A 27836-nucleotide genomic window follows, 5' to 3' on the forward strand; every position below is an offset into this window, starting at 1 on the left:
CAGTAAGCCCTCTTGAATTCCCAATTTAAATTCCCTGTACTAGATACTAGATGGAACTAGATGTACTAGATGGAAAATTTTCATTTGATGGAAAAGAACCAGAAAGGCTGTTGAAAGAATTAGCACATAAAGGACACACTTACCCATATAATCCTTCTCTAGGTGTCTATAGAAGAGCCCTCATAGAGCAGTGGTTAAAATGCAGGATTGCAGGCTAACTCTGCCGACTTGCCAGGAGTTTGATCCTGACCGGCTTAAGGTTTACCTTCCATCCTTCCAAGGTCGATAAAATGAGGAGCCAGACTGTTGGGGGAAATACGCTAATTCTGTAAACCGCTTAGAGAGGGCTGTAAAGCACTGTGAATCGGTATATAGGTAAGTGCTATTACTATCTGCAAGGGCATAAGTGGGCAAAAATGACTACATGCACATTGCAAAGTAATCTCAGCCTGCAACACCCTTACATGTGACACCGTGAGGCAGGTATGAAAGGAAAAAACTACTAGGTCTCAATGCAAGTTTCATTAATTGGACTTGTGTCTTGGAACAAACATTTATAACTCCTTTCCACATGAAATCTGCATACATTTTCAACCACATATATTCAAGGAGCATTAAAAATAGGAAGTGCTATGGAGCTAAAATCCAAGCAATAGGAGTGCTCAGAGAAGCTACTAGTTTTCCAAAATTTTTGGAATTTTTTTCCTTGCAAACATTTTGCTTGTCATCCAAGAAGTTCAAGAACAAAGTCTTGATTTGAAAACTGAAGAAGTTTCTTGGATGACAAGCAATATGTTTTCAAGAAAAAAAATGAAGAAAATCTAGATGTCTTTTGGAAGACCACCTTTAGATTCTCCACCTATTGTTTTCTTTCTTGCCAGTTTTTCATACCACAACCAACCTTGTTCAGCAGTTATTGGAAAAAGATAATACACTACTAATCCCATACACCACTGTTCCCCAACCCAGTTCCCCTTTAGAGTTATTTTGCTCCTATTAGATGACTAATTCTTAGAGTGGTGCTGCACTTCTGATTCAAAGATACTTAAGGAAATATCACAATTTGAACTTCAGTCTGGGAGATGCAGTACTATACACAGTTGTGCTGTGTAATATAATATTACTGTATGCTGCTTTAGTCAAGGTGATTCACATGAGACGGTTGCCAAGTCAGTGATTAATTTTAATGATTATTCGTTGCAAGAGACTGATCACAACTGAAGAAACAAAATCATTTTTTCTCATTCTTATCTCCAAAATGTTTTAGATATATACAGAAGAATACAATTCAGAATTACATATATACAAAATTCCAAAATTTATTGTGGAATACAATTTCATTTTATTGCCGAAAATCTTCTGGAATAAAAGGGAGAATACCACTCCATTATTTTTTAGCCTCCTCCAACTGTTTCTTCTCACTTATCTCCCGCAATCTCTTTCTAAAGGCTTCTAGATCTTTTCTCTGGAGAAGACAGAAATGCAATTTTCACCATTGATTTTTCATTGATTTTCCAAACTGTACATTTATTGCATTTATTGCAGCAACAGATTTACCTGCTCTTCATTTAGAGGTTGAAAGATCTTGCTCTGTAGAAAATGGAGCAAGAAAACAATTAGTGTCAGAAGTGATATAACAAGCTATGACAGAATATAAAATGCCACCAAGAAAAAAATGGAGAGATCAGCAAGTAAAATGCTGTGCTTAAAAGAAATAGTTGAATGGAAACTGGAATCAAGGTGCATCATTTAGGAGGGAAGATGCTCTACTATGTTCTACTGAATGTCCTACTTGTCACTATTGTGAATTTCTTTTATTTTAGCATGATAGACCATAGAGTCTAGCCAGTACTTGAGCAAGTCTAATTTAAATCAAAATAGAAAAAATGCAGAATAACGGAGTTGGAAGAAACCTTGGAAGTCTTCTAGTCCAGGGGTCGCCAACTTTTTGGACCTCAGGGACCACCAAACTCATAATTTTAAATCCCGTGGACCAGAGACTCTGGGAAAATCCCCCAAAAAGTCTGCACGAAAATTCCCCACACCATTTTCCTACCGATTGATCATTCTTTATTTGAGATTGCAGGATACCATCTCCAGCTCCGTTCTCAGGGGGAGAGAGAAACAGAGAGAGACTTTTGGCTTCATGAAAGGAAAGCAGAAGCAGCGGAAGTATTTCTTTCTCTCCCCCAAACTCCACCAGAAATGAGTCTTTGTGAGAGTTGTCACATCGGCGCAGCCTCTTGGAGCAGGATGCCTTGCAGGGTCCCAAAGACTCATTTCTGGCAGAGTTGAGGGGAGAGAAAGAAAGAGTTTTGCTGCTTTCCTTGCGTGCAGCCAAAAGCAGAAGAAAGAAGAGAAAGGAGCAGCCTGGTGGCCAGGTGAGGTGCGTGAGGCGCTTGGGGCAAGTTCCCCCCTCCCCTCACTACCTCGTGTTGTTCGCAATGCAAGTGATGCAAGCCTTGTGTTCCCGCGGGCCATGTGGGCAGCGCAGCCTTGTGTTCCCGCGCAGCCTGGATTAATTGCTTTGGGGAGTGCTTTGAGGTGACATTTCTCTGTGGACCACCAAAATTTTCTCACGGACCACCAGTGGTCCCCCTGGTTGTCGACCACTGTTCTAGTCCAACTCCCTGCTCAAGCAGTCAGATAAAGTGTTGGAGCACCCACAACTTCTGGAGGCAAGTTGTTCCAATGATTCATTGTTCTAACTGGCAGGAAAATTTCTGCTAGTTTCTAGGTTGGTCCTCTCCTTGATTAATTTCCCTCCTTTGCTTCCTGTGGTACCTGCAGATGCTTTGGAGAATCGGTTGACCTCCTCTTCTTTGTGGCAGGCCTTTAGATACTGGAACACTGTTAATCATGTCACCCCTAGTCCTCCTTTTTATTAAACTAGACATACCCAATTCTTGCAATCTGCAATTGCATACCCAATTCCTGCAACTTTTTGGTTATGACTTTGTTTGCCTTTAGGTCAGTGGTCTCCAATTTTCCAGCTCTGCAGACCAGCGGCAGGGAAAAAAGAGGGGATGGTTTCGCAAGCACACTGCTTGCACAAACGCAGCTTTGCAAGCTCATCTGCCACTTGCGTGGCCCTGTTTCCAATGGGTCATGGCTCAGTACCAGACCACAGATCAGGTGCTGGGAACCCCTGCTCTAGGTGTTCGTAGATTTGTTGCTGTTTCCAGGTATTGATACCAGGTATTGATACCAGGCAGATTCCCCCCATTTTTTTTTGAGGGGGGGAGAGATGGACATCAGGGAAACTTTGGAAATAAATGTATTAGCACAAAATTTTCTCATCTGATTACAGAAGACTTACTGCGATTGCATATTTTTCAAAAAATTCAGTCTGATTTGCTGTCCAGAATATAGCAACTGGGAAAGTCAGATACAGCATCATCTGAAAGAGAAAGAAAAAAACCCAAATGCCATTGGTTGAATCACAGAAAAGAAATTGCTTTACTTGACTTATATTGGATATTTTTTTTCTTACTTCCTTAGGTAAAAGGCAGACATTACAAAAATGGTAAAAAGAAAGAGTCTGTATTTCTTTTCAGACTAATTTTTTTTAGCATTGGTGGTATCCAGAGCTGTACTAGTCTCTCTGGCAGCAGTTCTCAAACTTTTTGGTCTCACGATCTCTTTACATGTTTAAAAATTATTGATATGTCAAAGAATTGTTGTTAACACGTGTTGTATCTATCAATATTTACTATATTACAAATTAAAATAGAGAATATTTTATAGTATTTTATTTATATTTCATATTTAATTGTCCATCTCCCTATAATTCATATATTGTTCATCATAAATCAGGCTATTTGCAAATAAAGCTATTTTCATGTTAATATATTTTAGCATAAAAATAATTACATTTTCCAAAACAAAAACTAATAGTAAAAAGAGTAGCATTGTTTTAGTATTTTCAAATCTTCAAATATCTGATTTAATAGAAGACTGCTGAATTGTCCTTTTTATTTCTGCATTCAATCTGCTGCCATCTGCTGTTTTGGAAGGAATAAATAAGGAAAAGTCAGCCACACACAGATCTTAGTTGGAAAAGAAAGAAGCACTGCAGCCTTTTCAGGAAATTCTGTTTTGACTCCATACTAAAACCTAACAGGTTTAGCAGCAATGTAAAACTAAAGAGTGAAAAAAAATCTTTGCATTATTATGAAAATAATTTTGACCTAGCAGATCCCCTGAAAGGGTCCTAGGTCACTGCTATAGGGCAAAGTCTCAATCTTGTCAACTTGAAATTATGTGGACTTCAGTTTCCAGAATTCCCCAGCCAGCATGAGTTGAAGTTACCGATCTTCAAGCTGCCAAGGTTGACAAACATCACTTGCAGGGGAAGTGAAGGAGCCAATTCCACCCAACAGATAGTCCTTGACTTACAACAGTTCATCTAGTGACCATTCGAAGTTACAACGGCACTGAAAAAAGGGACTTATAACCTTTTTTCACACTTATGACCGTTGCAGCATTCCCATGGTTACATGATCAAAAATTCAAATGCTTATGACAGTTGCAGTGTCCCAGGATCACAGGATTCCCTTTTGCGACCTTCTGACAAGCAAAGTCAATGGGGAAACCAGATTCACTTAACAACTGAGTCACTAATTTAACAACCGCGGTGATTCACTTAAATGTAGCAAGAAAGCTGTAGCAGGAAAGGTGGTAAAATGAGACAAATTTCACTTGACAACTGTCTTGCTTAGCAAGAAAAAAAATTGGGCTCAGTTGAGCTCATAAGTGGAGGACTCTTCCTCTTTTCCTCAATAGCTCCAAGTTTCTGATCAGTTTAAGCTCCAAGGAATATTTGCAGGAAAGGGAGTGAGAGGAGGCAGCGTTGTTTCCCTGAAAAGCCTATTAACAAGTGCAACTTAGAGTTCACGCACTGAAACACGTCAAAAATAAGAATTCCCGAGTTCTTATATGTGGGTATATGCATAATTTTGTATGTATGCATGTATGTATGTATATGCATATTTACTTATGTAGTATATATTGGAGGTGGTGACCCTTTGAGAGCTGTATGCAACGAAATTTCATTTTAATGTAGGCCAATCAGTGTACATTCAAAAGTGACAATAAAAGTTATTCTAAGTCTCCACTATGTCGCAGGTCCTCTGACCTTGACCCTTCCCCCAAAGCGGAACGTAGGAAGCCGCCCCGGGATCTAGCGGGCCGCCCAAAGACGGGAGGCTTCCACCCGACCGATCCCTTTAATAAACCCGAATCCAGCCTCTCTCTCCCCCCGCCGCCCCCCCGCCCCTATCTTCCCGCCCCCATCGCAATACAGACCCGCAAAATCTCAAGCTGATTCCTGGATATCATGATGCCCCGCGACGGAAAAAGGAACCCGCCTCCTCTCTCCAATGGCCAATGGGAGGCCAGCCCAATGCAAGACGGAGACGAGGGACGGACTCGATGTTAAATTTCGAAGGCAACGAAGAAGGGAGAAAAGACGTCATCTTTGCGCGCCGTATTTGGCCTCGACAGGCAGAGGCCGCGATGCCGGAGTCGGAGACTGTCTCAGGAAAGCGGGAGCTTTTCTTCGTGAGTACGGCTGGGGAAGAGGTTGGGCTTCCATTGATGTTTACATGGCGAGGCTTTTTCTCAATGCAACCCCTCGGAAGGGGAGGCTCGCTTCGATATCTTTCCCCCCCCCAATGGAGTAATAGAGTGGAATGTCGTACTTTATTGATCAAGTGTGATTGGAGGAATTTGTCTCCGGTGCAAAAGCTGCAAAAGCCAATCCTGATCATAACAATGATACCAATAGGAAGGGGGTAGTGAAGAAGATGGGAAGGATAATAATAAGAACACTACAGTCCTACAACATGGATAAATAGACTTAGACATAAGTCTTTTTAAGTGTAAGTATATTGGTCTAAGTATATATTGAACAAACACCCCCGATCGCGAACAGAAAAAGCAGTGCAGTTACAGTGGATCGCTTTTGCAACATCGTCAATATACGGTGGGGATTTTTGCTCGTGGTGAAAAAGCTTGTGCCCCTTAATTATCAACTGTGAATCGCAGTCCATAGTTGTGATGGAAGGGATAACAGTTGCTCTGATAAAGATCAGACAGGAAAGCCTGGCTGTCTGAAACTACTGTCTGCATTTTATCTTTAAGAAAAGATTTGGGAATTATATAGGCACCCTAAAATGGCTTGTATAACCAACTTCTAACAGTATATGATCAATGGATGAAAATCACAAAATGCTATGTTGCTTTTGAAAGCACATTTTAAGATAAGTGTAGCTGCAATTACTCAGTGCCTTTGTGAGATGGGCAGGAAAGACCATAACATTAATATTTCAATTAATAGTATTTCCAAGTCTATTACAACTTTTATATCAACATTTAGTAACATACTCTTATAAAATTATTTTTATTAACCTATTATTACCATATAACTAGTGGTGTGGATAGGAACATTACAGGGATTAAATAGCCAGCAGCTATTTAATGACACTGAGATTAGGATAAGTGTTTAGATTTTCTTGGTCGCCCATATATGCGTTATTACTACATAATGCTATCATCTATCCTATAGAAAAAACCTGAAAATAGTACTGTTGAGATATTGAGGTTGTAGGGCTGTTCAGTGAAAGAAACTCTGCTTTTTGTCCAAACCCATGTCACCTCCCTGCACAGGAGGAAGAAGACCTACAATATGAAGAAGAGATCTTGCGCAACCCATTTTCTGTCAAGTGCTGGATCCGCTATATTGACTTCAAGCAGAATGCTCCCAAACATATCCTGAACCTGATCTATGAGAGAGCTCTTAAGGAATTGCCAGGAAGGTATAGTTATCTTTCATTCATTATGATTGTTTTGAAAATTACATTTTTGCAAATACTGAAATATTTTTAACACCCAGTTTTTTTATAAAAGCCACTGATTTTTCAAAGTCAATAACTTGGATGCCCTTTCTGCCCCCTGCTTTTTTGGGGGGGGGGGTCAAAGTTTGTTTTTGCTGAAAGAGATTAGTAATACTTTGGGTAGCCAAATCTTCCCAACAAAAGTGTAAAGATTGTGGTTCAAAATTTGCTGTCAGTCAGAGTTGGAAAAGATCGAGATTCTTTATTTTGATGTTGATGATCTCTTTTGTTTTGCAGCTACAAGCTCTGGTACAACTATCTTAAGCAGCGGCGGAAACAAGTTAAGAGCAAATGTGTAACAGATCCCTGCTACGAAGAAGTTAACAACTGCCATGAGCGTGCCCTGGTCTTCATGCATAAGGTACAGTATTAGCCTGCAGACTCAAAGGGTTTGGTAGAGCCTGAGAGGAACAGGACGACATGGATGGGAAAAGCATTTGGCCTGTGCATTAAGTTCAAGGGGGCTCAGTTTAAAACACTTGCTGATTAGTTTTCCGATTGGAAAGGAAGGTGACTACAGGTAGTCCTTGATTTATGATCAACAACTATTTGAAGTTAGGACAGGCTCAAAAAAAGTTACCTGCTTGCAACCTGTCCTCAGAGGTATGACTGCTACATCACTCTGGTGGTTATATGATCACATTTTGGTTGCTTAGAAGCTGGCTTGCAGTTGTGCAGTAGTGCGGTTGAAGAATCCCAATTGCATTTTGCATTTTTTTTTAGTTTTGCAAAGACCCCAATTGGATCAGAATTGCACCACATGACATTAACAACTATGGTGTACACTTAGTGGCCATGGTAAAAATGGTTGAAACGTTGAGTCCAGTCATGTAATAACTCAACTTACTATGGAAAAAGCCAATAATCAAAGCTTAAACGTCAGTGTTTATTAGACAGCTCTTGCTAGAAGGACTCTGAAGAATACAATATTTGAGTCAGACCACTCTCCCCTCCAAGAAAGAGATGTACTCAAATTTATAATTCTCAGAAAGATGAGAGATTAATGCATAAGTAACATATAAACAATACATATTCATAGGTAAGAGATCTGAAGTTACCATACGTAAGGGAGCTCATGCTACTTCCTGTGCCTTTTGGACTTGCAAAACCAAAAAGGGAGGACTAAGGGAGGAAAACGGGGAGGAAAACATCTCCCGTAAATCAAGGGAAGGGAGAAATTTGAGAATGCCAAATGCTAAAAAGAAAAAAAAAAGTACAATTGCAATGACTCACAGCCAAAATTCTATGCTGAGTTGTGGATGTAAGTCAAGGACTATCTGTAAGATTTTTAAGGGGCTGGAGCAGCTTTCCTATGAAGAAAGGTTACAATATTGAGATTTTGAGAGCCTAGAAAACAGGCAAATGAGAGGAAATGTGGTTGAGGTGTAAAAATGATGCATGATGCAAACAAAGTGAACAAGGAGAAACTATTTCATCCGATGAAATTGAATCTTGGAAGAATCAGGGTAGAAAAAAGTGTTGTTTAAAAAAAGGTGTAATTCACTACCTCAAGATGTGTTACTGGCTACTTGCTTGACTGACTTCAAAAAATGTATGAAAGTCATGGTTATTAGCCTTGCTAGCGAAGTGACTCCTTCTGAAGACTAATGTGCTTGTACAATTGGTTGGCCACTGTGAGAACAGATTGCTGGACTAGATGAGCCAGAGGTCCAATCCATCAGGAGACTGGTTATGTTCTTATTTAAAACATGTACATTTATTTAAATTCTTTTAGGGAGGTTGTATTCACAAATATAAAGGCCATTTCAACATGAAGTTATAGGTGGACCCTTTTTATTCAAGGGTATGTGTGTGTATCTGATTCTGAAGGCAACCATCTTTGAATCAGATTGTTGGACAATATGGACTTTTGTCTGATTTGATGAAATGATTATTTTATTTCTGGTATCTTATATTTCCCACAGATGCCTCGGATATGGCTAGATTACTGCCAGTTTCTCATGGATCAATGTCGGATCACCCGTACCCGCAGGACATTTGACCGGGCGCTCAGAGCTCTGCCCATCACACAGCACCATCGTATCTGGCCACTTTACCTGAAGTTTGTGCGACTCTATCCATTACCTGAGACAGCTGTACGGGTCTACCGTAGGTACCTAAAGGTGAGGGTGTCCCCCCCATTCCCACTTTAGGTACTCCTTGTCAAGATTGTCCAATTATGAGACGTCTTTTCGTTATGGGAACAGTCCATCTCTTTCTCAAGTACCTATAGTGAGGACCTTGATGATTGCCAGGCTCTCACGATCCACACACACTTTCTCAGCATTCGGTTTCTCCCTCCCCCTCCCCATTTCATTGGCAAGTTGAACAGAGTTAAGGTTTGAAAAAAACAAAGCGGTTCAATCTTTGACACCCCTTGACTTAAAATCCATTCACTTAGCGACCACTCAAAATTACAGTGGTGTTGAAAAACGTCCCAGTTGGTCCTCTCACAACTGTTGCAGCATCCCCACGGTCACAGGATCAAAATTCGGGCACTTGGCAACCAGCATGTATTTATGACCATTGCAGCATTTCAGGATCATGAGACTGCCATTTGTGTTATTCCCAAGTGGCTTCTGACAGGTAAAGTCAATTTGTGGGGGGAGTGAGCCAGATTCACTTCACAGCTGCATGATTTACTTAATTACTGCAATGATTTGCTTTACGACCATGGCAAAAAGTCATATACTTGGGCGCAACTCATTTAACATTTAACTCATTTAACAACTGCCTAGCTTAGCAACAAATTCTGGTCCCATTTGTAGTAGTAAATCCTGAGCTATCTGTAATATATATTTTATAATTTTTCTCTCCAAAGTGGTTGCATACTCTAAAAAATGGGGGTCAATCAGAGAATACCATAGTTCTTCCCCGTTTAGTTACTTTTTGTTACTGGCATAGATCAGGAACTGAGTAATTCTTATTTGCAGTTTTCTTGAGTCCTTTATTGGAAAACGTTGGCCCGAGGAAGACTATTTCTGACAAAGTCTAAGAACAGACATAGTTTGTTTGATTGGTGTGTTTTATGCAAGTGATGTGAATTATGACAAGAAAGGCATAAAAATTGGCATTTATGTTGAGGTACCTTGATCTTCAGCTCATTGATTGTGGTCTGTTATAGGGCTTCTATGTGTTCTCTGTGTGTTTAAGATAAAAATCAGGTCTAAATATGTTCAAATGTTATCAGCTTTAATATGGCAAATGAGCACGGTCATATTTGTGTGAGTGTGTGTGTGTGTCCCCACATATGGCAAGTTACTGTTCTATCATTCCTCCTTGTATACTACAGCTGTTAAAATATAGAATATTTGTCCTTTTTTTGGAATCTTGTAAATGTACATAAAAGAAGGGATTACATAATATGTGACTCAGAAACAACTTCTAGATATATAGACTATCACAATTTCACAGCCATCGTGACCATTGCTAAGACTTTCAAAAGGAAAAGTCCACACACCTGTAAGTTTCCAGAGTTGGGGAATAATAGAATATACCTGATCCCATATGCAAGTTAAAGATAAAACTGGGATAAAGACCTCAAAAAATTTGTTGACGTGTCTGAGCTAAGGAAATACTATCATCTTGGCCTGGTTGTTAGCAGTTTCATTTTCCTAAGGCTGTTCTTTCTTAATTGGCGTAGGATTTGTGGACATATTAATAGAACCTCTCACATCATTTACAGAAAAAAAGGAGATATGGTTGGCACATGGACCTGATATGGTTGGCACATGGACTTTTGAAATAGCGTGGTGATTAAATGTATTAATAACTAGAAGTAGTTTAAGTTCAGGGTTCCTGAGTTTTGCTCCCCTTTGTGTTTTCCTAAACTGTTAACATAATATTGACCGTGTACAGCTTAGTTGTTCCTCGATGTTCTCTCCCAAAAGCAAAATCATCATAAACTGAACAGCCTAATATATTCATCTAATGTAGGCTGATGAATACAGATTGGTTCTTGTACTCGACTAGTCTTCAGAATAGCATTTCCATCATCACTCTAATTAATCCTAAATTCTCTAATGGCTATATGCTCTGAGTCGTTGATACGGGGCTTATAGGTATGGTTTCTTTTATGTTGCAGCTGAGCCCTGAGAATGCAGAGGAATATATTGAGTATCTGCGTTCCATTGACCGTCTGGATGAAGCCGCTGTCCGTCTTGGAGCTGTGGTGAATGATGAGCGTTTTGTTTCCAAGGAGGGAAAATCTAATTATCAGGTAGGTTTCTGTAGCAGTCAATCATTTCTACCATCCAGAGTTGCATATTAAGTTTCCTTCATCTAAGTCCGCACGCTTTTTCTATGCCTCTCAGAAGCTTTTCTGTTGCCTCTTATTATTTGGCACTTCGGGCTTCTTTTGCAGTTATGGCACGAGCTCTGTGATCTCATCTCTCAAAATCCAGACAAGGTGAAGTCACTCAATGTAGGGGCCATCATCCGAGGTGGCCTGACTCGTTTCACTGACCAGTTGGGCAAGCTGTGGTGTTCTTTGGCAGATTACTACATCCGCAGTGGCCATTTTGAGAAGGTAGGCACTGAATCCAGCAGTCTGCATGATATGATGATACAGGCTAGAATCCCATCCCAGGAAGAAAATTCCCAAAGCGTAGATTGGGCGGAGTACAGCCACCAAATTGTTTTTTATCTGATTTTTCCCTACTAAATTGAGAATTAGGATTAGGAATGGACCTGTTATTTTGCAGGTCAATTTGTACAGCCCTAGGAACTTCCGTTAAGTCTTTTTTTTTATTAACCCTTACCAAAGACTTGAAAAAAAAATCTATTGTACATCTCTATCAGCCTTTCAGTTGTGCATCACTCAGCCTTCTATCCTTATTTTGGTAAATGAGGACCCAAAATACTCTTAGTTATTGGACTTTGAATTTGACGGGCAAATCAAATTATGGGCATAACTTTCTGTTGCCTGAAGTTTGCTTTTCAAGTAGGTTTAAGCCTAGCTGTCAGCCATCACTTTGAACTGACATAGGAGGTGTAATTTCTTAGCAGTAACTGCAACAGTTCCTGAGGAAGATTTCCTCCCTGTTAGATCATGTTCATTTCAGTTAGCTGCCTTTTGACCGACAGGGCTGTCCCATATAAATGAGAACCTGGTTTTCCTAAAGATGGATTGCATCTTGAGAGATGGACTGTGTTTTTATAAAACCAACTCCTTTCGAAGAGAGGTCCAAACCACCAGATGGCTGAAGAAGAAAAGCCAACAAGCTGGGTCCTGGAGCAGCCTCTGATTATTGTCTCTGTCTTAGGCTCGTGATGTGTATGAAGAAGCTATTCAGACAGTGATGACAGTACGGGATTTCACTCAAGTGTTTGACAGCTACGCCCAGTTTGAGGAGAGCATGATTGCTGCTAAGATGGAGACCACCTCTGAAATGGGACGTGAGGAGGATGGTAAGAGCAGCTTAGCCAGAAGAAAGCAAATGTTACTCCTTCTCTTTAAGCTGGATCTAGGGGAGCAAGTAACACAGTTTTTGTGTCTTCTAAAGCTTTCAGACTTTCACCAATCAGGACTTCTCAGATTGCTTGGTCTTGCAGTCCTCCTTCATTTCACCATCCTTCACTATTGGCTATGCTGGCTAGGGCTGATGAAAGTTGGAGTTCTCCAACTTGTAGATGGCCACATTCTGTCCACCTCTATCCTGGATCTTTACATATTGCTGGATGTTTCCCTGTGTTTTATTACAGATAACACCTTGTGTTAATAGAAAACGGTTTCTCTCTTTTAATCCATCCCATACATTAGTTATAGGCTACACAACTCTTTTCTTATCCTTCCCACCCCTTTAGTGAACTGTGTAGTTGAATAGAAAAGAACTGCGGTCCTACAGTATAAGTTCATTTCTTCTGTTTTTCTGTTTGGAAAACAGATGATGTAGATCTGGAACTGCGCCTGGCACGCTTTGAGCAGCTGATCACACGTCGGCCTCTGCTTCTCAACAGTGTCCTCCTGCGCCAGAATCCTCACAACGTCCATGAGTGGCACAAGCGGGTGAAGCTGTATGAAGGCAAACCTTGGGAGGTAGGAAAACGTTCATCTCTGAATGGCTAGAACTGTCGCGTTGCCAAGCCAGTAGCCTACAACACCGTTCCCATTTATTAAATGCTGGGTTTGATGTTAGATAACAATAACATTCTGGAACTGGAGCGCGTGGAACTACTTTTCAAGCAGTCAACTTGAAGCAGTCAGCCACCCAGTTTGAGAGTCCTTGGAGATTAGGTTTATCTGTGAAAATAGGAGATATCTGGGCTTCTTTTCATGTACTTGCATCTTAAAATAGCTTTAAAAATCTGTGTCTATGAGGCTGAGTTAAGACAAAGAGTCTTTTCTTCTCATTTGCTCAGTTTTATGTTTCGCGGTATCTCACCCAAGCATCAAGCAAGTAAGCAAGGAACATTCCAATCATGACTCTCCTTTCTGACTTACTTTTTACTCTTACCAGATCATCAACACGTACACGGAAGCAGTGCAGACTGTTGACCCGTTTAAAGCCACTGGAAAGTCACATACGTTGTGGGTTTCTTTCGCCAAGTTCTACGAGACCAATGGACAGATAGAAGATGTGAGTGATGCACTGGGCAGAGCCAAGCACTGCCCTAGCCTATTTCCTGCCTCTCTTTCCTAGCTGCTCTCTGAAGAGTTAAATTACAGGTTTTTCACAATAAACATATAAAAACATTCCAGATGTATACTTAAAGGTTGTAGGTTTTCTGAAAAGGGCCTTGGTGATCCTTGGTGATGCACAAAGCAATTTGGGGAGGGAGGGTCATGTCAGCTGCATTACATACTAGATCCCAAAGAGAAGGCATGGTGAGGTGGTTTTTTTTTCTTTCCTAGCTTTTCCTCTTTTTTTTTCTCCCTGTCTTGTACCAGGCCAGAACAATTTTTGAAAAGGCCACCAAGGTGAACTTCAAGCAGGTGGATGAACTGGCCAGCGTCTGGTGCGAGTATGGTGAGATGGAGCTGCGGCATGAGAACTACGATCAAGCCCTGCGTATCCTGAGGGTGAGAAGAAGCCAAACAAATAGGAAGAGGGCATTCTGAAGTCTTGTAATCAAACTTGCTTGCTTGTAATTTTTTTACAAAGGATTAGGTTTGAACAGGGGTGTCAAACTTGATTTAATTGAGGGCTGCATCACGCTTGTGTTTGACCTCGGGGGTGATGGGGGGGCATGGCCAGCTCGCCATGCCCAATCTGTATCGGGGGCACCTGTGGTGGCCAAGTCCTATGGCAGGACTTCCCCCAGACCCTCCCTCCCTCTCATAACCTTCCTTCCTTCCTTCCTTTTCTTCTTTTTCCTTCTCCTTTCTTCTTCCCCTCTTTCCTTATTTTTCCTTCCTTGCTCTCTTCCCACCTTGTCTTCTTTTTCTTTTCTCTTTCCCTTTCTCCTTTCCTCTCCCTTCTTGCACACTCAAATGCAAAAGGGGAAACATTTGTTTTGTTTTTAGTTTGTTTTGCTAGCCCTCTGCCAGAGAAAACTGAGCTGGAGGGGGCCAGATCTAAGCACCCCGTGGGCCTTGAGTTTGACAGCCCTGCTCTATAGTCTCTATATCTTCGTGGATATAATGGGCCAAGAATCTGATCACTGGGAAGCTGACAAAGATTCTTTTTACTCCAGAATAAGGCGGGCATGGGTCTAGTTAAGCAAGCCTGAAGAAAGTCAGGATTTCTTTTGCAGACAACACAGCTACCTGATCTCAAATATCTGTATATACTGTATATGAACCCAATTCTTAATCTGCTTGGCCCGGGGATTCTACTTCCTCTGTTCTTACCATTTTTTTCTCCTTCCAGAAAGCTACAGCTATTCCAGCTAAGAAAGCTGAATATTTTGATTCCACAGAGCCTGTGCAGAATCGTGTATATAAGTCCCTCAAGGTGTGGTCCATGCTGGCTGACTTGGAAGAAAGTCTCGGCACTTTCAAAGTAAGTGGTCTTGGTTGGCTTCCATTCTTACCTATCCTGGCTGGCATTTCTTCTGGCAATTTTTACAATGAGCCATCTCGCCAGGCAGAGATTCGTTAGCCTAAGCTTGGCATCTAGAAGAAACTTCTCCTTTTTGTCTCTCTAGGCCAGGGGTCCCCAAATTTGGCAACTTTAAGACTTGTGGACTTCAATTTCAGTTGAAGTCCACAAGTCTTAAAGTTGCCAAGTTTGGAGACCTCTGCTCTAGGCATTATGAGATTGGACAAAGTCCTGTAACCAAGTGCAGGTGAAATGTTCTAAAAATAATATTCCCCCCTTAGAATCAAATCGAGATATTTCTTAACCTTCTAAATTTAGCAAGTGAGTAAGAAGTCATCCAAAATAAAAAAAATAATCTTTTTTTTTTGCTCTTCCTCTTTAAGGAATCTGAGCATCCTTTCCTTTCTATTTCATAAGTTTGGCTTGGAAATAATCTCTTGAAGCAGCAGGGTCAGAATAGAATTATTGGCACAGCCATCTGTTCCTTCCCCTAAGTAGCTGAAGAAGAATGGTGATAATAGTCTCCCATAAGTGCATTGCTGTATTTCTATTCATTTAACGTCTATCATGTTAATGATAGGGAGCGTGACAGCACCTGAGATGACCAGTTGGGAAGAAGCCCAGCAGGTTACACTAGAAAAGCCATTCAGTCTCAAATTTAAGTGTTTCTTCTTAATCTGGGCATAATTGGGAAGTGAGTATTAAGAATCTGTGCCTGTGATTGGAGTTCTGATCCAGCCTAGTACTGAAGCTTTTTTTTTTTTACTTTGCCATTTCTAGTCTACTAAGGCTGTATATGATCGTATTTTGGATCTACGCATTGCCACCCCACAAATCATCATTAACTATGGTCTGTTCCTGGAGGAGCACAAATATTTTGAAGAGAGCTTCAAGGTGAGTTGGTTTCATCAATGCTTCCTTCTACCATCTGGGTTTATATCAGCATAGAAGTCACTGAACCTAGAACACTGCATGTTACAGATGGTAAGTACAGAAGAGAGCTTCAAACCAGCTGCAGTACACTAAGGTCTTATTATGTACAGCAGTGGTGGGATTCAAAAAATTTTACTACCGGTTCTGTGGGCGTGGCTTGGTGGGCGTGGCAGGGGAAAGATACTGTAAAATCTCCATTCCCTCTCCACTCCTGGGGGAAGGTTACTGCAAAATCCCATTCCCTCCCCACCCCACTAACCTGCTTTCCAGCTCTGTTCTCCTGTGTAGGGCAACCAAAGAAGACCCAGCCGATCAGCTGGGACTTGGGAGGCAGAGAATGGATGGGAGCAGGGCCTGTCAGAGGTGGTATTTGCTGGTTCTCTGAACGACTCAAAATTTCCGCTACCAGTTCTCCAGAACTGGTCAGAACCTGCTGAATATTTCCTCTGATGTACAGTATGTTGCAAAGGATAATTGCTGTATTCAATATCTCTCGTTCTCTTTCTCAAAACTCTGAACAAACTAGCTGATATATTTTATGTTGAGATGGTCTAGGTTTCAGAACAAACCAATAGCTTAGGTGTAGGGACAGCTATATGGGCAGAGTAAATATTTTGCACTATAATTGCCATGCACCTTTGCTGTCCTTAGCTATTGTTTATAATAATTGAAAAAAAATTGTTTTCTCCAGGGATTGCTATCAATCCCAAAAGTTGTTCTTTTGTTTAATTGGAAAGTTAAACAGAAACATAACAGAATTAGCATTCCAATACAGTAGAAGGGCCCTATGTCCGATTAAAGTGGTTGTTGGTTGGTTAGCAATTTGCAGGAAGAAAATTAGTCCTTAAAATGTGAATAAAGTTACAATATCGGCAGCATACAGGGAAAATGCCTATAAAATGTTCTACAGACGGCACCTCCCCCCTTCGAGATTGGCGAGGATGTATCCCAACATGAGCCCGAAATACTGGAAGTGCAAAAAAAAAGGAAGGAACATACTACCACATGTGGTGGTCCTGCAAAGAATCCCAAAAATATTGGCTGAGAATTAAAAAATGGTTGGAAGAAATTACGAAGGAACAAATTGAATTATTCTTAATAAGAATTATTCTTATTAGGGATATTTAGGAAACAACCTGAACAAAAAGTTAAATACATAATATTACATACATTGACAGCGCCAGACTGGCCTTTGCTCATTGTTGGAAACAGGCCTTCACTCTACCAGAAGAATTGATAATTCAAAAGGTAATGAGTTGTGCAGAAACGGATAAATTAACACTAGACCTAAAAGATAAAGAATTATCAGAATTTGGGACTGTTGGTATGAATGGATTGAGTGAAGACAGTCTATATAATAAATGGTATAGGTAGATTAGTAGTAGCTGTAGTAAATATATATTCACATTAGATATCAATTATAAATATTGCACAAAATGTTACAAACAGAAAATCACAAACTGTCGAAGTTGAAAAGTTTTTAATTTTTTCTTTGTGTTCATATTGTTTTAATTGTAAAATTAATAAAGTTTATTCTAAAAAAAATGTGAATTAGCATAATTAAATCACGACAGTCCCCTATGATATTTAAGTGAGCGAGGAATAGGGCAGAGCCTTCTGCAAAGCAGTCTTGAATGTTTTGTTTATACCTTCTGTTCATTTTGGCAGGCATATGAGAGAGGCATCTCCTTGTTTAAGTGGCCAAATGTTTATGATATCTGGAACACCTATCTAACCAAATTCATTGACCGCTATGGTGGGAAGAAGTTGGAGCGTGCTCGGGATCTTTTTGAGCAGGCCTTGGATAGCTGTCCCCAGAAATACGCAAAAAGTATGTATTAAGTGTCTCTCTAACAAAAAGTTGAGCCACAAACTCTTCAGTCAGATTCTGATGATAAAGGTTGGATGGGACATGTCTTCTGGACAATAGTGGATTGTAGCAAACTTCCTAGCCTATCTAATAATCCGTATGGATGGACTTGCTTTATTGGCCTGAGAAGGATCTTGAGGACTCAAAAAGGTCTTTTTCATTGGAAATTGAAGAAAATTGAAGTAAAGAGAAGTTCTCTTCCCAAAGCTGCTTTTTTCAAAAGGCAACTGGACTTTGTTTTTGCTTGAAGATGTTTCTGTTCTCATCCAAGAAGCATCTTTAGTTCAGTTCTTCAGAACTGTGGAAGCTTCTTGGATGAGATGTGAAACGTCATCAAGCAAAAACAGTCCAGTTGCCACTTGAAAAATCAACGTTGGGACGAGAATCTCCATAGACATAGAACTTCTCTTCATTTCTTCATCATTTAGTGGAGGAGAGCAACGTGAATGAACAAATTCTCAGCAAGGATTTATTTGAGTGTTTTTTGATAACAAGACTGCTACTAAGTCTGGATATGAAAAACATTGGCCTGAAATTGAAGGGAGATGAAATTTGGGTCCAATTTTCTTTCCTTTTGCAGCTATCTATCTCTTATATGCCAAGCTGGAGGAGGAATATGGGCTGGCCCGCCATGCCATGGCAGTATACGAGCGGGCTACTCAGGCTGTGCTGCCTTCAGAGAAGCATGATATGTACAACATCTACATCAAGAGAGCAGCTGAAATTTATGGCGTCACCCACACACGTAGCATCTATGAGAAAGCGATTGAGGTTAGTTTGTTCTCTCTAAATTGCATCTATTGGTTTTCCCATCCTAACCAATATTATTCAGCTTCATGATATGGTTTAATCTGTTCTTGCTTGCTCACCACAATTAAAAATGTAGGTCACTTATTAGAGCCTGTGCATCTTGGTCTGCATCTTCCTATATAAATCTGGAGGTATCCTGAAGTCAGTTATCAAATCAAGCCAATAGAAAATGATTGGTATTTGTTGAGTTGATCAGAAAGGCCAGGAAGAATTGCCTGCCCCCTTGGAGAAGGGTACTTTTATTCTTGACTAGGTCAAGCAGGAAACATTCCCATTGACACCCCCAGCTTCTGGAGGTGACTGTCAAGAAAAGAAAAATTAAAAAAGGAAAAGAAATTAGCCATCAGGATAGAAAAAGTCAAACAATGTTGAAAGCCTTCATGCTCAAAGCCCGGAGAGTGAATTTCCAGAACAGCTGAGATGCCTCTAAGACTTGAATCAGGCAATGTTAATCCCTAGAGTCTGCAACAGCCTCCGTACAGCACTAGCGACTTCACTGTACTTTGTGACAACAGAAGAGTGACAGTGAAGCCAGAGAGAATAGCTTAGCATCCTGCCCTCTCCCAATCAATCCAGAAAAGGAATTTCACAAGAGGGAAAGTTGGGTGTTGTTATAGATTGACAGGCTCTGCCCATAGCTTTTCATTCCATTCACATGAGATAAATCAGCAGGGGTACAAAGGGAATCCTCTATCTGAAGTGGTCTGTCAGGAGGGCATAGAGACCCAAATATGGGAATCCTCAGCCCCTTTTGTACCTGCCACTTTGGATATAACAGAGATACCCGGTGGGTGCTCAGGTAGTTTTAGTTCTGCCACTAAAGCAAGAAAAGGACCTGAAGGAGAAGACTGTAGCCCAATGACAGAAGCTGGGCACCAAGAAAGATGCCAGACTTGCTCGCTCCAGCCAAGAAAGGGGGCAACATGTAATATCTATGGGCATAGTCATTTGACAATTAAAGGAGAAGAGTTTCCTGGCAAAACGAGAGGAATCTTTTGTCTCTCTGGGATCTTGCTGTGGCATCGGCTTCATCACAAATTTCTTCTTCCAACTGGCCCGCAACATCCCTTGTCTCCTTTCTCCCACTTCACACTCCAGGAGCGGGAGAAAAGTAAAAGAAAGCCACTCACATAATACGAGTCAAAAAAAAGAAAAAAGGTTCAAGAAGCACCAGGGCCCAGGCAGCAGCCTCCATAAAAGTCAGGTGCTGTCTCAGCATCATTTCACTTATTTTGTGCCCTTGCTCATCCTACAGATTCTGCAGGGCAAATGTCACATGTGGCAGTTCTTTGTGGAATAGGAGGAGGAGGAAGAGGAACTTTTTAGAGGGGATGCTCACCTAGCTAACTTAGACTTCATATTAAAAATATATGTAGTATTACTAGACAATGTGATAAAGATCCTTAAGCTGGAATAGGTAACCATGAATAGACCACCGTATGCAAGCCCTTAATGAGGGGAAGCTATTCAGTGATTCTCTTGAACTACAACTGATTTAGAGTAACAATGATTCATTCAAACCTATTATTTAGATTCCAGCTAAAATATTAGCTTAGAATTAAAAACACTGGATAAACTAAAAGAACAAGGGATAATATTAGACTGGTGGGTATATTTACAAATTCAAACTAAATTTAAGAAAGATGTAAAGGAGCTAGGGATAGATAAAGATTTACAAAAATTGGACCAAATCTTGACAGGCAAGGATATAAAATTTATAACACGAACATATAATTATTTACTGGAGGTAGAACTAGAGGAGGAAATTGTTAAGGGACCAATGATTGCCTGGGCGAGAAATATGGGTCATAATATAAATTTGGATGAATGGGAAAAGACTTGGACCGAGAACTGGAAGCTGACTTTGTTGACAGCATTCAAAGCAAATCAATATAAAATGTTTTGTAGATGGCACTTAAGTGCTGGCACGACTGGCGAAAATATATCCGACCTTGAAACCAGAATGCTGGAAGTACAAACAAAAGAAAGGAACGTTTTTCCATATGTGGTGGCAGTGTATAGGTCAAAAAATACTGGAAGAAAATACAGATGGCCTTTTGAGATTACAAAATATAAATTGAAATTGGAACCCGAAACATTTTTATTAGGTATGATTAAAGGGAATTTGAGTAAAGATAAAAGATACCTTATTGTACACATCTTAACTGCAGCAAGAATCACATTAGCACAAAATTGGAAGAGTGTTAATATACCACCAGATGAAGTTTTGATTCAAAACATAATGGACTGTGCTGAACTACATAAATTCACTATGGAACTGAAAGGCAAAGAGGATCGAGAATACTATGCGACATGGGAGAGGTGGTATGAATGGGTGAAGGATAAGGATAAAAATAATGTATAGTCACAAAATAAGAATAGAATAGAATAGAATACTTTATTGGGCAAGTGTGATTGGACACACAAGGAATTTGTCTTGGTGTAAATACTCTCAGTATCAAGAATCATAATGTACAACACTAACATAAGAAACGTGTATATACAATGACACAATAATGAGATTTTTATATTTTTTGTTTTTAAAGAATAAAAATTAAAATAAATAAAATATTAGCTTAGAAGGCAGTGTTCTTGGTAACTGTGTCAGCCAGGAAAGTGAAGGAGCTATAGACATTGTTGCAAGGTTTGTGCATTTTCCCACATCGGCATGGTAACTTTATTCCTAAGTGATTGTGTTGCCCAATTGTATCCCAAATACATCCAACGCTAGCAAAATATTCAACAAGTTAAATATTTGCAGGATATTCACTGAAACCAGCGGTCTCTTTATGTATACAAACTAGGAGCATGATTTAAGCGGGTCTGCGGCTCTTCCATTAAGTTGCTGGCTAAGATTGTATTGCATTGGCACGTACAACTTGCCTCAAGCAGATTTCCAGAAGCTTTCCCAGATGAGACTTTTGATTGATTGGAGAAAGTATTGCAACACTTGTAGGCCCATCTTAGGGAATACTACTACTGGCGCCACAGAGTCTGTGAACGTCTTTTGGACTTGCTGTTCAGATGTTCTTCTGACCAGTGGACAATAGACTCACCAGTACAAAGAGCAAAGAGTTTGCAATTGGGGAAGAAAGTTAACAATTGAGGATGATGTTTTTGCTGATTGAATGGAATTTGGTTTCAAAGAACTTTATAAATCATAGGATGTAAGATTCCCCTATGAATGAAGTCAGTTCCTTGGCCTGAAGAGAGGTTCCTCCATAAAGAGCAGAAAAGGTTTGTTGGGTTTGTTTGTTTTTTCATCTAAAGAAAAGTTAATTGTTTTTCTGCAGAGTCAGTTGTCCGATGCCCAGAAGAATTCTTCCCACTCAATCCAGCTACCTCTCATCCTTGTTCTAGTTGCATCTGCATTTATCTCTTTGGCTGTGGCCTCCATATAGCCACGGACTTTTTCACATTGTTCAACTTGGTTTTGTTTTCCTGGATCCGTTCAGATATTCCAATTGCTAAAATATTCTGAAAGCCCTCTGGATAATCGTAATCCTTAGATGCTATACTTAGCCCTTTCATATTAGTTCATGCCACCCTCGAAGCTGAAGTATTGAAGGGCGGGGTACATTTAAATATCCATACTTTTTTCAGGTGCTATCAGATGAACACGCTCGGGAGATGTGTCTGCGCTTTGCTGATATGGAATGCAAATTGGGTGAAATAGACAGAGCTCGGGCAATCTATTCCTATTGCTCACAGATGTGTGACCCTCGAGTAAGTGGCTTTTTCTGTGTCCTAGAGAACTAGCTTTCTGTCTGCTTGTGGCAACATTTAGTTGCGGGGAGGGAGGAAGAAGCTCCTCATTTTGCCAAAAGAGCAGAGATGATCATGCCCTGCTCAGTTCAAAATAAAGTGGTACCTCGGTACTCATCGTTAATTGGCACAATGTGTAGCAAACACATTCTTCCCATAAGGTATAATGTCACAAGGCAGCCAATACCAACAAATTCTAGCTTGTTGCATTGAGTGCCAAACAGACTATGAGTACCGGGACAAAATTTTCATGTCAAAATGCATCGAGTACCAAATTTGATGACTTTCAAAGTAGTTGAGTACCAGGGTACCCCTGAATATGTATTATGACACGACAATCTTCTATGCAGTTTGGAAAAACTAAAGGTGGATTCTTCCATCTGCAACCGGTTGGATAAAGGTGTGTTCGTTTGTTTTGCTTACACGATAGATATGTTTCTGTTGTTTATGACTGCCCATTCCTGATGCAGAAGATAAAGAGCACAATAATAGTTGACCTCTGTCCTCTTACCCTCATTAAATCTTCCCTTTTTTATATCAGAAAGCTCAGAGAAGAGTGGAAACGGGAGTCTTTGAATCACCTATTGAATTTTGCCACGGTCTCTTTCCCAGCAGTCCTCAAAATACATGTCTTTTTGGTTTCTCTTCTCAGACTACGGCCACCTTCTGGCAGACATGGAAAGAATTTGAGATTCGGCATGGGAACGAAGACACTATCCGAGAAATGCTGCGCATTAAGCGAAGTGTGCAGGCTACTTACAATACTCAGGTCAACTTCATGGCTTCTCAGATGCTAAAGGTTTACAGCAATGCCACAGGCACAGGTATGTCTTGCCTTCTCTTAGACGGAGACGAGTACATCTCCTGTTCTCTTCTAACCGCTCCCTGTCCCTTCTGCTCATCCTGCCTCTTTAACATTGTCTTGTTTCAGTGTCCGACTTAGCACCAGGACAGAGCGGCATGGATGACATGAAGCTCTTAGAGCAGCGAGCAGAACACCTGGCAGCCGAAGCAGAAAGAGATCAGCCTCGAGCTAAGGAGAAGATCTTGTTTGTCAGGTGAGGCTACTATAAGCAGATGACTTTTCTTTTCCCCTTGTGAGGATTATTTGGATTCATAACATCATCAAAAAATCATGATGGGAAAAATGTGATCAATTATTTGATTTGTATTCAGGAGCTCAAGACAATGTTTATTATTTTAACCCATCAAGAATCAGGAAGAAACAGTTGAATAGATAGTGCCCTAGCTGCTAACATGTCTAGAATGAGAACAGGACTGTGGTGTTGCCTTGAGAAACTAACACAAGTTTCTACCAAATAGCTATTTCAGCTTTCAAGCTATCAAATGCATTTTTCTAGGGAAAGATGACAGTGAAGTATTGCCAAGGACAGCCTGCTTTGCATTTATAGTTTTGGTACTTTTTGTACAGTGTGGTCTGAATGATTTGTGACACATTGGGAACCCAGCAGAGTGTACTATTTGGCTTTCTGATTTCATTGACTACTTATGTGATTATGTGTCATTGACATGATGTCAACTTTTAGTGACCACACAGATAAGATTTTCTCCATGATGCTATCCCTAACTGGGTGCTTCAGGTCTTCCACCAGTACCCCCAATATGCCATTGTTACTGAGTTCATCCAGTTTGCTGCTGATCTCTTTCCTTCCATCTTTCCCAGTATTACAGCTTTTTCTAGAGCTGTGCCTTCAAATGATGTAATAGTATATGAGAAAGATCTTGGGTGATGGAGTAAAGAGAAGCTGCCTTGGAAATGATCAGATAAGAGACAGCATAGCCTACAGGTGGATAATGAGCTGGGCAAGAGGCTTAGAACAGATCCTGTCTATTTTTCGGGCTATAAAAGAGATGGCGGGAGAGTTGAACTTAAGTGAGGCATCACATGGCCAGAACTTGTGATTTCACTTCTGCATCTTCATTGTTGCAAGCCATCAGGAAGCACACAAGTGGTAATCATGTTGCTGTGGGATATTGTGACAGTTGCAAATGTGCGCTGATCACAAAGCATCTGAATGTCAATCATGTGGCAGCGGGACACTGATAATTGTAAATATGAAAGGTCACAGTCATAACTTCTAACAGTCACTAAACGAGGCAGTTAGTAAGCAAGGACTACCAGTACTGATTTCTTTGGGGGTATTTTTTTGGTTTTTTTTCCCAGTTATCCAGCTTGCATCAGCTGTAATGTCTCCTATAATTTAGCCTTTTCTAAAGTTAGCTCCAAATCCAGCATTACTTTTTCCATGTAAAACTCTTAATTCATTGTTATATGATCCTAAGCATTATTTTGGTAGCATGTATAATGAAGGGTATTCTGTGATAGTTTGCACATTCTATCAAATCCCCTTTTTTGGGAATTGGAATGAAAACCATCCTCTTCCAATCTCTTGGTCCTCATATTATTCTCTAGATTTGCTGGCATAGCTCGATTAGAACCTTTACTGATTCTTCTTCTGTTGCATGTTGTATGTCTGTAGGTGTTCCATCCATTTCGGTAGTCCTCCAATTTGACAATAATTAACTTCTAGTAGTAGAGGTTCTTGTAAGTAGGGAATATCTTTTAGGGCAGCGGTCGCCAACCGGTGGGCCGCAGCCCACTAGTGGGCTGTGAGAAAATTTTGCTGGGCTGCAGAGAAATCTCACCCCCAGAGCAACCCTCCCCCCAAAAGCAATTAATCCAGGCTGCGCAGAAACACAAGGCTGCACAGCCCACATGGCCTACGGGAACCCTCCCCGCCCACTCACTCCTTACCCGGTAAGCTTGCCTGCTAAATTGCTATTTTTCCTTTTTCTGACCATCATCTGTTCTGCTGTTCCGGGAGATTTAGATAAGTTAGGAAGCAGGAAATGGTTGGATTTCTTGCTTTCTAGCTAGTCTTTAGATCTTCAGCTCTGCTTTTAAAGTACAGCCGAACCTCCCTTGAGACTGAAGGTTTGCTTGCAAGCAAATTCAGTGCAGTCTCACGGAAAGCAAATTTGAGAGACTGAGCTAGCCAATGGCAGATAGATCACTGAATGATTCTGTGAGCAACTCAATCTGCTTGCCTGCTTTGCCTGATTTTGGGTAAAAGTTGTTCTTCTTTATAAAAAATTCAATATTTACATGCATGGTGTGTTGTGAGTTAATTTTGTGAGTTTGCTTGCTAGCAAATTTTATGTGACAGACTGAGCTAGCCAATGGCAGATAGTTAGATTTCTCAATGAATCTGTGATTCTGTGAGCAACTCAATTTGCCTGCCTGCTTTGCCTGGTTTTTGATAAAAGTTGCTCTTTAATTAAAAATTCAATATTTATATAAATATTTATAATATTTACATATAAGCCATGCCCAGCCAGTCACATGACCACCAAGCCACACTCACAAATTAGGCTACACCCATAGAACCAGTTAGTGGTCCCTGGGATCTAAAATTATGAGTTTGGTGGTCTCTGAGGTCCAAAAGGTTGGTGACCCGTTTTAGGGTATATGGACGCTGACCACCTCTACTGTGCAATGTTTCAGTATGGTACCCCTTCCATCTTCTTTTAATCTCCTTTAAATCAGTTACTATCTGTCCGTGAAGTTCCTTTAGCATACCAATTAGAGTTTGGGGACCTTATTCTGAGTTCGGAGGTATTTTGAACATTTCCTTGGGTTTCAATCTTCAATGTGTTTCCATCCTCCTTATAAATGTTATAATATTGCTTCTTGTCTTTTCTAACAGTTGTCTGAAGCTTTTGTTAAGCTCCTGAGTTTGTTTTATCTTTCTTCATGGCAATTTCCAGAATTTGGTTTCTACTCTTTCCACGTTCATCCTTAGAAACTCCTTTGGAAGATAAAGTTATCTTCCTCCTTACCTCAGTAACTGTACCAAGATAGCCTAGACTGAGATGATAACTTTCCAAAAGGCAAATTGTAATCACCATAGCTAAACAGGTGTGAAGCTGGTTCTTCCAGGCAGTGAAGATAACTGGGTGCTTCGAAAATGCTTAAAATTCCCATCCTCCCAGAACTTTTAATTAGGTTTATTGGGACTTGTGAAAGTTTCAGTCAAAGGGCATCAGATTGCCTGTCCTGACACAAGACCCCACAAATTATACGTCTGGTTAATCATCCCCACTCAACCAGTGAATGAATTCACTTTTGTATGGCAAAATGTATGGCAGTATGGCTGTATCTGCTTTAGATGTACAAATGTCAATACGTTTTTGAAAACGTAAAGCCCAGGGCAAAAGGATAGACAACCTCCTTTTATGAGGGAAAGGTAAGTACAGGACAGTTCCAATTGGAAATCATGCTGTCAAGTTCACTCTTCTTCCCTTTGCTTATTTTCAGGAGTGATGCTTCCCGCAGTGAATTGGCTGAACTTTCCAAGCGGGCCAATCCTGATGAGATAGACATCAATTTGGATGACAGCGATGAGAGTGAAGACAATGAGCCTGATGGTAAGAGGGAAGGTGGTTAACTCAGAAGCATTCTTCTCGCGCTATGGCTGCTGACTTTGGTGAATAGGAGCTCTGTTTTTGAAAAGCCAATATATGCCCAGCCTTCATACTAACCATTCTAACTCTTCTTTTTACAGAGGTGCAGCTGGAACAGAAGACTGTCCCCTCTGCTGTGTTTGGTGGACTTAAAGAAGACTGAACTATTTGTTATTAATGAACTGCTTTAAGCTGGAGTAGAGACAACACTTTCCTGGTTACCCAGTGTGCCATGTAAAGTCTTTTCTTTGTGATCTTCTAAGCTGCTGTTCTTCTTGGCAACTCAACCTAATAGAGAAAGAAGCAATTTATAAAATACTGTTGATAGTTGTATTGTATTTAACCAACAGGAAGGGGAACTTGTATCCCAAATAATTTACCTTTAAAAGATTTGTGAAAAGGATGGTAATGAATGGAGATACTATTTCTTCATGGGGAGTTTTCTTAAACTCAAGCTTATCTTTCTGGAAATATGGTAATATCTATTCTGAACCAATTTCATTATCACTAAAAGCTTTATTATTGCCTGAGCTGAAATCTTAAAATTACAAACAAGGCAATTATGGAAACAAGGGGAGTGGGGAACGTAATGTACATCATGGTCAAAGGTGAAATAATTGTTTACTGTGTAAAATTAGCCTTCATTCATAGAAATGAACTTTTAAAATGAATGTTCCTATAGTTTTATAAATATTAAGAACTGCAGATTTAAACAGTTTTTCGCAATACAAAACCAAGGCTACAGAATTTCTTAAATGAGCTTTCCTAAAATTGGAATTCTTTAATTTGGAGTCTTCAAGGTATGCTGGAACTAAATCCCCCAGAATTCCCAGCCAGTATGGTCAGGCACAGGAGAAATAGAACTTACGCCTTCCCTCCATCTCATGTTGATATTTGCCAGGAACAAATTGTAACTAATTATATATTAGCTTTGACATTAGAAAATTGAAGAGTATGGCTTTAAATGCATTTGAACAAGTTGGAAAAAGTGAATAAATCCATAGAGCATGGAATAACTTTCAATTCCACTAACAAATACTGGCAGGAGTTTCTTAAAATGCAAGACAATAGGAGCTAATCCCATCTTGAGCTCAC

The 27836-nt window shown here is 40.3% G+C and overlaps 2 protein-coding genes across 2 annotated transcripts; one reads left to right on the top strand and one right to left on the bottom strand.

Moving 5' to 3' along the window:
• Positions 1-1162: 1162 nt before the first annotated feature.
• PET100 (PET100 cytochrome c oxidase chaperone) lies at positions 1163-5447 on the bottom strand. Its single transcript, XM_026696242.2, has 4 exons — positions 5308-5447; positions 3320-3400; positions 1558-1590; positions 1163-1465 (listed from the first exon to the last, which is right to left on the bottom strand). The coding sequence occupies exons 1-4, from the start codon at positions 5338-5340 to the stop codon at positions 1388-1390; spliced, it is 225 nt and encodes a 74-aa protein (XP_026552027.1). The 5' UTR covers positions 5341-5447; the 3' UTR covers positions 1163-1387.
• Positions 5389-27777, top strand: XAB2 (XPA binding protein 2). Its single transcript, XM_026696241.2, has 19 exons — positions 5389-5562; positions 6670-6818; positions 7134-7257; positions 8822-9019; positions 10981-11115; positions 11260-11424; positions 12161-12305; positions 12782-12933; positions 13355-13474; positions 13786-13917; positions 14708-14839; positions 15659-15772; positions 17480-17642; positions 18262-18452; positions 22095-22217; positions 22909-23080; positions 23188-23314; positions 26596-26705; positions 26843-27777. Exons 1-19 carry the CDS (start codon positions 5389-5391, stop codon positions 26902-26904), a joined length of 2688 nt encoding a protein of 895 aa, XP_026552026.1. The 3' UTR covers positions 26905-27777.
• Positions 27778-27836: the final 59 nt, after the last annotated feature.

Source organism: Pseudonaja textilis, chromosome 2 (genome assembly GCF_049901715.1).
Source record: "Pseudonaja textilis isolate UNSWEBS1 chromosome 2, rPseTex1.2, whole genome shotgun sequence".
In the NCBI taxonomy this organism is placed as follows: domain Eukaryota; kingdom Metazoa; phylum Chordata; class Lepidosauria; order Squamata; family Elapidae; genus Pseudonaja; species Pseudonaja textilis.